This window comes from Vulpes lagopus, chromosome 12 (assembly GCF_018345385.1).
Source record: "Vulpes lagopus strain Blue_001 chromosome 12, ASM1834538v1, whole genome shotgun sequence".
NCBI classification, from domain to species: Eukaryota; Metazoa; Chordata; class Mammalia; order Carnivora; family Canidae; genus Vulpes; species Vulpes lagopus.
The window spans coordinates 12,457,666-12,467,261 of record NC_054835.1 but is presented as its reverse complement, the minus strand read 5'-3'; the positions used below and the strand labels follow the sequence as shown (position 1 = coordinate 12,467,261).

The 9,596-nt window shown below is 66.0% G+C and overlaps 1 protein-coding gene across 2 annotated transcripts; it reads right to left on the bottom strand.

Moving 5' to 3' along the window:
* Positions 1-297: 297 nt before the first annotated feature.
* Positions 298-9,287, bottom strand: EGFL7 (EGF like domain multiple 7). 2 transcript variants are annotated; one of them, XM_041723971.1, is made up of 10 exons: positions 9,097-9,236; positions 7,549-7,639; positions 3,824-3,945; positions 3,448-3,564; positions 2,581-2,696; positions 2,284-2,379; positions 2,015-2,179; positions 1,297-1,361; positions 682-844; positions 298-558 (listed from the first exon to the last, which is right to left on the bottom strand). In XM_041723971.1, the coding sequence occupies exons 3-10, from the start codon at positions 3,901-3,903 to the stop codon at positions 536-538; spliced, it is 825 nt and encodes a 274-aa protein (XP_041579905.1). In that variant the 5' UTR covers positions 3,904-3,945; positions 7,549-7,639; positions 9,097-9,236; the 3' UTR covers positions 298-535. The 2 variants fall into 2 exon arrangements, with proteins under 2 accessions (XP_041579905.1, XP_041579904.1); XM_041723970.1 differs by lacking the exon at positions 7,549-7,639 and having other exon boundaries at positions 9,097-9,287.
* Positions 9,288-9,596: the final 309 nt, after the last annotated feature.

The following is a 9,596-nucleotide window of genomic DNA, read 5'->3' as shown; positions in this document are numbered from 1 at the left end:
GGATATCCACCTAGATGGGGGCGGGCATGCTGCAAGTCAGGGAGGAGGATAAAGATTTGCTTCTTGGCTGCTAGCTGGGGGTAGAGCTACCTTAGCACCCAGAGGTCAGTCTCTCCCAGAATCTACCTGCTCTCACCCCTTTTGGAGAGAGAGGGCCAAGACCCCATGGAGGGGGCCTCCTGCTGTGGCTGGATTCCCCTCTGTGCCCCACAGCTGCCCCTCCTTCCTTGCACCAGCCAGCAGGTGGCCCCCATCAGCTTTCGATCGCCCTCTAGAACCCACCCAGGACACCACAGCTCCTGAACATTCATTTTATTCTGACGCAGATCAGAGGTGCCCCCGACATGCACCCCAGCAAGCGAGACCCTCGTACCATCCCTCAGCCACAGGTCCACCCACCGGTCGGGGTGCAGGGGTGCCGGCCTGGTGGAGCCCCTCCTCCCACCCTGTCTTGGCAGGCCGTCCCCCTCCTGCCTGACCCAGCACAGCGGGCACAGGCTCTCAGGAGCCAGAGCGGGGACCCCGGCCAGGCCTGTCATGGCTGCTTCTTGCAGGAACCTATGGACAGAGGAAGGGGTGTGGTCAGAGGTCACCACCGCTCCTCACCACCTCCCCTGAAGGCTATGGCCTCCTAGCCCCAGGCCCAGGTCCTGGCAGCTCTGTGGGGTGGGTGGCACTCACAGGACCCCAGCTGCTCCTCCAGGAAGGAGATCTGCTCACTCAAGGAGTCGATGCGGTCCAGCTGCTGGAAGGAGTGGGTCAGGAGGCTGCTGGGGTCTGGGAGCCCGTGCTCCAGGGCCCTAGAGGCCATGCTGTGCAGCGGGGCCAGGACCAACTGCAGCTTCTGTGGGCAGAAGGGGTCCTTGCTGTTGCACAGGCTCTTGGAGCCCTGAGGCCAGGAAGGGCTGTGCCCACCCCCAGACCCGGCTCCACGTTCGCGGCCCTGCATGTTGACCAGAGGGGCTTCTGTGCCGGGAGAACCAGGTGCTGGGCACAGATGGACACCACATTGTCCAGCTGGCAATGGTCCCCAAGGCCTGGGGCAAGGGGTCCCAGGGCCAGAGCTTCCAAGGAGTCATCAGGCCACAGGGACAAAGGTAGGGGTGGGCTGGACCCGACTTCAGGCTCTCTGTGCTGTCTGCAGGTGCACGGCCAAGCTCGGCCCCTCTTCTTTGCTACCCCTGCCCCAGCCTGGGCTGTCAGTAGCCAGGATACCTCCTTCCTGGGGCTACCCTCACTGAACCCACAACCACCCTGAGGGTCTGATCCACACCAGGAGACAGCACAGGGCCTCACCTGTTCTAGCACATCCACCCTTGACCGCAGCCTCTGCACTTCCTCCTCTACTGCAGTGTCCACACCTGGGGAGATCCCAGCCCTGAGTCAGTCCCCACACCCCGTACCCCACACCTCAGGCTGGCTTCTTGCCTCCATGGGGAGGCCCCTCAGCCTCCGCTGAGTGTGGGGCGCAGCCCTGGCAATGGGAGACCAAGCCCCAGCTGCCAGGAGCCCCGCCCCATTATAGGCCGGCCGGAATGTCAGGGCGGCGGCCCTGCATGTCAGTGCACCCTGGGCAGGTACACCCACCCTGCCTACCCCTCGGTGCCAGAGTCCCTGCTGAGCTGTCCAAGCTGAGGTCCATGTCGCACTCTTGAGGCCAGGCTGCCGACAGCGCATTATTACTCACGGTACGAGTTTGAAGTGTCACAGCGCGTACCAAAAGTAATAATGTCCCGTCACCAGCAGAGGCGTGGTGTCTCCCAGCTGCCGAGGCAGGGACACAGAGAAGACCCTGGGTAGGGGCTTTCTTCCACCCTCATGGCTGAGATGAGGCCCCCCCAGCGACCCTCCCCACAATGCCCCCAAGGAATCACCACCCATCTTTCCCCTGGGGGAAATGGCCTGTGGTCCCCGGCAGACCCCACTGCCCAGCACAGATCTACGGGGTGATGCCCCTCTGGCCCCCCTCCCAGGCACAGCAGCAAGGATTGGGAGGGGCAAGCGGGAAGTTTACCTGCTGTGGGGTTCGGGGCTACCCTTGGGGTCCCCCTCTCAGGCAGGCAGAGCACACCATCTGTGGATGGGTTGTGCCCTTCCCGACACTGACACCAGTAACTCCCGGCGGTGTTGATGCAGCACTGGGGACAGCTGCTCCCTCCAGCACTGCACTCGTCCACGTCTGCAGGAAGGCGGGTGCTGCTGAGCCCCCTCAACACCCGCCCATCAGGGGGCCACCCCAGGCACCCAGCGAGAGGCCACAGGGAGGACGGGAACCAGCCTCACCTGTCTGGCAGGTGTTGCCCTGCCATCCTGCAGGGCAGTGACAGCGGCCTGGCTGGACACAGCTCCCCCCATTCTGGCACGGTGGCTGGCATATTGCTGTTGAGGGGGAGGCCCATCACAAACTGAGGAGGGGTCCCCAGGGCCTTGCAGGGGTGGCAGCCAGGGGAGGGGTGCCATACGGTGAGGAGGCACTCCACTCAGGCAAAAGTGGCAGGTGCTCCACCCAGTGTCCAGAGGGTGGGATGGACTGCTGCCTCACCAGGTCTTGGGGGCCCTGGGGCAGCCTGCACCTCTCACCTGCTCCACAGGCCGTGGGGTGCCTGCTGGTCCTCTTCCAGCCAGGGCAGCAGGCATAGCGAGGCCGGGGGGAGGCCAGCCCAGGGCTGTGGCGGTAGGCTGTCCTATAGATGGTCCTGGGGGGCACGGGGGGGCAGCGAGTCACCGGCAGCACCAGCTGGTCTGCCCGGTGCGTACCCTACCTTCCCTCCCAGGGCACAGGAGTCCGTGGGTGCTGAGGGTGCTCCCGACCCCTCCCCTGAGCAGGTGGGGAGGAGACGTGTTCATAAACCGGGCTCCAACAGCCCCTTCTCGGCCAGCCCCTAGCTGGGCCCCACCCACCCTGCCCTCACCTGCTCAGCCAGTGGAGGGGACTCCACGGGAAGGTCTTTGAGAACCCCACAGAGAACAAAACATCTTTAAACCATATTTCCACAGCTCAGGACCGGAGGAGACATGCCCCCTCACACGGGCGGTTAGGCCATGGGAATGGCTGGGGTTGGGAGGGTGGGTTGTGGCACCAGGGTCTCCATCTGTGACTATCAGGGGCCTCTTGGGGAGAGGCTCCCACTGGAGCTCTGAGGCGGGTTTCTGGGGAGGCAGCCATCATCTCAAACATGTAAGAACTCGTAGCCAACACCCCAAAAGCAGAGGGCAGGAGACAGGGAGAGCAAACCCTCCAAAGATGCGGGGAGCACAAGTGCACCCCGGTGAGGACGCCTGTAGTTACTAAGACCGCCCAGTGCAAAGCGGGTGTCAGCCTCTGCCATCTACTCACGTGGTCCTGGGGAGTCCCTGTGACTATGCTGGGCCCGGGCTCCCCACCTTGGGGCACACTGCCCTCCTGGGCCCCAGGTGGCCGAGTGGCAGATGGGGAGGGGCACTCACCGGTAAGTGCTGCAGGCCCGGTGACCATCACAGGTGGTGAGGAAGGGCTGGTACACTCGCTGCACAAAAGACTCAGACTCAGGGCCCCTGGGAGCCCCGATGGCACACACCCTGCGGCTACAGAGCGGGGAGGCCAGCAAGTCAGTCCCACAGCTTCCAGCCCTGCGCCCAGACCCTCCCAGCCCCGCAACCAAGGGAGCCAAGAACCTGAGGAAGGGGCTTCCTGGCGCCACCACAGGAAAGACTCTCAGCAAGTGTGAAAACCACAGGACCAGCCCTGGCTCCCCGAGTCCTGGGGTTGCCCTGAGGGCAGCTGGCTGCCCACCCCCACCGCGGCGGCACCTTGAGGCCCAAGCCCCCCACGGCTCTGACTCACCCAGGCCGGAAGATGTGCTCAGTGCCACCCACTGTCAGCACCAGAAACCACAGCAGGAGCAGCTCCCTAGAGTCACACATGGCCCACGTCTGCAGGTGCAACGGCCTTCTCCTCCGGGTGGCCTGCAGCCAAAGGCATAGCCCCATAAACCCGTCTGCAGACCCCTCCTCACCCCGTGCCTCTGGGGGAGGCTATTCCCTGGCCCAGTGTAGCCGCTCTGCTGGCACCGCACCCTGAGGCCTCTGGGGGGGCAGGGAAGCCCCCAAAGACAGAGGCAGTTCCCCCTCCTCCAACCTGCCTGCCCCTGCAGGTCACAAGCAGCCTGGAACCACAGAAGGGCCACGATGGCAGGAACAGAAGTACACCCCTGCCCCCCCCCCCGACCCCCGCCTGGGGCCAGAGGCATCATCTGCAGCTCCTGCACTTGAGGAGGTGGGGGCCCAGGAGAGCACCTGGACCAGCTCTCCCTGCCCTGGTTGGACATAGCACCCTTGTGTCCTGGCTGGGCAGTCCCCACGTCAGTCTGCACATGGGTGGTGGCGGTGGGAACAGCCAGCCCAGGGCCTTGTCCTTCTGGCCTTCAGTGTCTTCATTTGCAACGGGGAGCCACGGGGGAGGCACGGGAGTGTATGAAGGGTGCAGGTGCTCCATATGAGGAGCCATATGGTCCCTCTCAGAGTGGGGCAGAGTCTGCAGGAGATGGAGTCACTCCTACGCTGGGGTCCCACCGGTCTGGTCCAGGGTTCCCAGGACAGTGTGGGGGGAAGGGGGATGACTGGAGCAGCCCTCCCCACATGCCAGTGGAGTCAAAGCCATCCCTCTGTCCTAGGGAAGGGGCACGGATGCCGGGGACCTGAGGAAGCATTCATTCCTCAGAATGTGAGAAAGCCCAGCCCAGAATTAATGGTCTGCGACATGCCTGCCTGCCTGCCTACCTGCCGAGGGGCCTGTGTGGTGGGCTGGGGATAGGGGTCGGGGGTGCTGCCGTGCACACGCAAGGCTCCAGGCACCCCATCAGAGGCCCCCAAGGGGCTGACTTCCATCCAAGTGGGCAGCCCCTGGCCCTGCAGGGCATCCAGCAGGAAGGACACAGAGGATAGCTGGACTGCTGTGTGGCAGAAGGTAGAATCAGGGGAGGGTCGCCCTGTCTCTGGAACTCGGTTCCCTCAGATACCACTAGGGTCTCAGAGGCCCCTTGTCCAGCCCTGATAGCTGGCCCCATGAAGAGTGACCACCATGGGCACTAACTGAGCCTTCAGGCCTGCCAAGCCGAAGCCCAAGGGGAGGGTCCACACGGCCGGCCGGCAGTGGATCCTTTTACTTCATGGACCTGGGGAGGCGGGAGGCAGCTGGTGGGGGGGGAGTCCTCTGTGGACCCCCTGTTCTCTGTCGGTGGCCCAAGCAGCAAAGCCAAGGTGCCAGATCTTAGTTTGGGGACAATGGGGGTGCTTCTCAGCAGTTCGGGGCAGCGGCATGTCCTGTGGGTCAGGGTGCTCTGGGAGCAGGCCCAGGGGGAGCACACGACTAGGGGCACTCCTGGGGGTCTCAGCAAGAATTGAAACTAGGGGAACAGGTGGCACAGGGCCCTGGGAAGGTAGGGGTGGGTCCAGGGCCCTGGGTGGGGGAGGGGGAGCTGGGTAGGAGCATAGCAGGGCTCCACAGACCCTGTGCTTACCTGCGCTGGGTAAGGCCCAACTCTGCGAGGCCAACTGCCCCGCGGATACCACCCTAGCACCTCCCCTGCTCATGGAAAGCCGCTTACAAGGGGACCTTGCTTTAAAACAGGAGAGACTCAATTTCTCAAGTCCTGCCCTCTGGGGCCACAGGAGGCCAATGGCGCTACCTCCCCAGTGCTGGCCTGGCAGTCTCATTTCCCTCTGCAGCCCAGCTGGGTGGGGGAGATACGGCCGGGGTGGGGGGTGCGGGTGGCCGCAGCGCCGCAGCTGAGAAGCAACTGTGTCCCCTCCTCCCTGAGGGTCAGCAGGAGCCCATCCTGCCACCTCCCTCCCCAGCCACCTGCCCGCGCTGCAAGCTCGCGGGGGCCCACCCGGGAGGGCTGGCTCCGCAGAGGGAGGGGCCTGACTCTCCGCACCGCGGCGGCCCGGAGCAGGGGCGGGGGGGTGGGGGTTGCTCTGGACCCTGGGAGGGCAGAAAGGCGGGTGACAGGAGGCGGGGGGGGGGGGGGGGCGGGGGGCGAAGCGTCCCCTCCGCCGCCGGCCCCAAGCCGCCCGTCCTCCTGCACGCCGGATCCCCGGGGGAGGGGGCGAGGATGGAGAGAGACACGGGGTCTGGGGCCGGCGAGGCCCCGGGCCAGGCCCTGCAGGTCGCTCAGGCCCCGGACGCGGGTGCGGGGCTGCGCTGCGCCCCCGGCCCGGGCCCCGGCCCCCACACCCCCAAGCGGCCCAGCTCGTAGCCTGGTGCCGGCAGGGGGCGCCCTTTCCCGGGGCCCCTGGGCCCATTCTCGGGACCGGGCGCAGGATCCGGGCAGAGCCGGGGGTCATGTTCCGGCGCGGCCCCCCGGCACGCCCGGCCCGCTCACCTCTCGGCTCCCCGCGGTCGCTCCGCGTCGCCCCCCAGCTCCGCGCGCGCCCCGGCTCCCGCCCTCCCCCGCCCCCGGCGCGCGGCGAGCAGACCCCGCCCCCCGCGCTCCCCGCGGTCCCCGCGCCCCCCGCGCCCCCCGGCCCGGCGCTCGCTGCCTCCGCACTCACCGCCCGAGCCGGGCGCGCACGCGCCGCCGCCGCCGCGGCGCCGAGGGGCCCCGGTCCCGCCCGCCGCCCCGCCCCGACCCCGCCCCGGGGGGGGGGGGCGAGCTCCCCTCCACCCCGCCCGCCCCCATTGAGCAGATGGGGACACTGAGGCCTGCGGCGGACGGCGCCCCGCGGGCAGGCCCATGAGTAGCTCGAGTGCGCTGTCCCTCCCCAGCCGCTCCCAGGCCCCCAAGGCCACAGGAGACACAGGACCGAGGCCCCCAAGGCACAGGGGACGCAAGACCGGGAGGTGGGTCAGGTGCCTTCAAGGCTGTGTGGGGAACGCGCTCTGGCGGGGGGAGCTGGAGAGGGGGAGGGGGGGAGCGGGGGGTCCCTAGATCTCCCAGGCTGAGCGCCAAACCGAGGATGGCCGTCACAACCGGGTGAGCAGCTCCCTAGGCGTCAGGGCCTGACCAAAGCTGGCCACTAGCTCACAGCCACACGTAGGATGGACGTAATGACCCCCAAGGCAGAGAGACCCCGTACTTACACCAGCTGGCACGGAGCGCTGTGGCTGGCAGAGCCTGCCAGGACCCTAGATACCCCACTAAGAGTCCCTCCCAACCAGTGTGCCAGGATGGGGCTCCACAGGACTCCTGCTGGGCACCCCCTTTGTTGAGGACAGCCAGGACCACCCTTAGGCCCTCAGGGAGTCCCACTCACCCTATGGTTATAGTGGGGGCCTCCCAGGCTCCAGCAGCCCCAAGTGGCAGCAGTGCCCACCAAGAGAGGTGGCTGGCACGCTGGAAGCAGGTGCAGGCCCCACCTAGGAGCTCTGGTGTGATTTGGGTCCTTCCATACCACCGTTATCACAGCCCTCATCATGTGGGAGGCGCAGGCCAGCCCCTCTGCAGCTTCTGCCCTGGAAGTGGAGCCTGGGCCCTGGTCTCCTAAGCGCATGTGTGTGGACAACACCCCCAGGCACAGCCAGACCCCCTGCCTCTGCCCAGAGCACCTGAAGCTTGCTGTGGGACTCACCTGCAGAGAGGAGCTCTGTCATCCCCTGGACGCCAGTGGCAGCTGCTCTTCTGAGTGGCAGGGGCCGCGTGTACCTCCCTTGTGCTGGGGTCTGCAGTTCGGAGGCATGTTGTGGGTTGGCGCACAGCCTTGGTCACCCTGATGTCTGGGCGCTGGGAGGGGGGCTAGGCTGTGTGCCCCAGTGGGGCCTCCACCTGCGTTTGGCCTAACAGATCTCCACCCCTATGATGGCCGAAGCCCAATGGGTCCAAGCTCTGCTTGTGGCTCACATTCTCGGCCTAGAGGCAGAGGCAGCCTTGCCCTGGGTCCCAGGAGATGGGGATGGACAGATTGCTGGGCATGAAGCTGAAAGACCTCAAAGCCCCAGGGTGAGGGTCCTTCATGGGCAAGGGGAGGGCCTCTTGCAGAGCTAGTAGCTCCAGGGTGTTGGGCTGGGGCCTACTTCGGTGCATGGAGCTATAGGAAGGGCCCCAGATGGCTGAACAGAAAGCCCCAGAATGAGGGGGCCCTGGAAGCTGCCAGCAGATGGCCTGAGGGCAGCTGGGGGTGGGGGCTGTGGCTGGGACGCCTGTAATCGTAAAAGCAGGGTCCTATGACTGAAGGGCTTCAGGTCCTGGGCCCCACACCTGAGCGGGGCTGCCTCCCCGAGACCCAAGCAGTGAAGAATTAAGAGCCAGACCTAGGGGAGACCTTCCCCACCCAGTCCCTTGCCCCCATCCTGTCCCTGACCCTCTGAGTCCTGCAGCCTGGCTGGGTCCCTAGTCCTCACTGTGCTACTAACCCAGGCTAAGGCTCCACTTTCTGCTTCTTCATCTGAACCCCGGGGCTTCCCCACACAGACTACTGTGGCCCGAGAGGCCTCCATTGGGCTGGGGTCTTTGGGTGGGGACTCCGAAACTCTGGGCAGTAGGGGAGAGAAGGCACGGGCTCCCCTACAGTCTGTGGTGGGCCGGCCCTCTGCCTCAGGACCCCACCCATGTCCCTGAAGCCAGCCCAGCAGGAAGCGAGGGGCTCCTTCTGGTCCCATTGTCCAGGGCACCCAAGGAGCATGGCTCATCCTGGCTGCAGATTTGGCTTTGGGGCTCCGCTGCATGAGGCCAGAGCCCCCTGCCTCCTCTCCCAGATCCATGCCATGAGTGCTTGCCCTCCCTTGGGGATGGTCCTAGGACCCCCAGCTCTGACAGTAGAGCCAAGCCAACCTTAGGGGCTTCTCCAGGACAGCAGAGTCGGCCAGAAGGGTGTGTGAAGGGGAAGTCGCTGTGGCTGCTGGGCCCCCCAGGGCTAAGCATCCCAGCTGGGCAGGCCAGAGTCAGTCTAGACTGGGACACCTGCCGCAGGTGCCCTTGGCCAAGGGGCCTGAGTGTCCTCCGTGCAGTGGGAACGGCACCATTAGGGAGAAAAACGCGGTGGTGGCCAGAGGGCAGGATGCAGAGCTTCAAGGGCACATGCCTGGCCAACAGGTGCTGCGGTCCACAGGTTGGCAGGAGCTAAGGGGCGCTCACCCTGCCCGGGCTGCTCCCTGCCCCCCCAAGGCAACCCCTACCATACCTGATCCTGCCCGGGCCCGGGCTTGGCCCTGGCCCCCATTGCTGTCTCCTCAGGCCAGAAGTGGATCCTCCCCCTGTCCGGCCGCCCCAAGGCGCCTGCAGAGGCCACCTGCCTGGCCTGACCACTGGAGCGTCCATCTGGGCTGTGTGGACAGCCGTCTCCGGGCAGGGAGGCTCCTCCCGGGGCGAGGAAGGGCGGCTTTTTATGCTCCATCCCGTGTAAATCAGGATTGGGATGGGCCCTTCCCGGCCGGACTTCCTGTGTGTGTTCCTCGCTGATAACAGGGAGCTGTCAGCGAACAAACAGGAGGCCCAGAGACGGGTGGGGGCCATCATGGGGGTGGCCTGCCCAAACTGTGGGCAGGGGTGGGGGAGCTGTCCCCTGGGACTTCAGCGTCTCACTGTGAGGCAGCCAGAGACCAGGCGCAGGCCTGGCTGGTGACCCTGGACCCTGCTGGCCTCGGTATGAGATGGAGGACGGGGCACTCTGGGAAGGCCCTG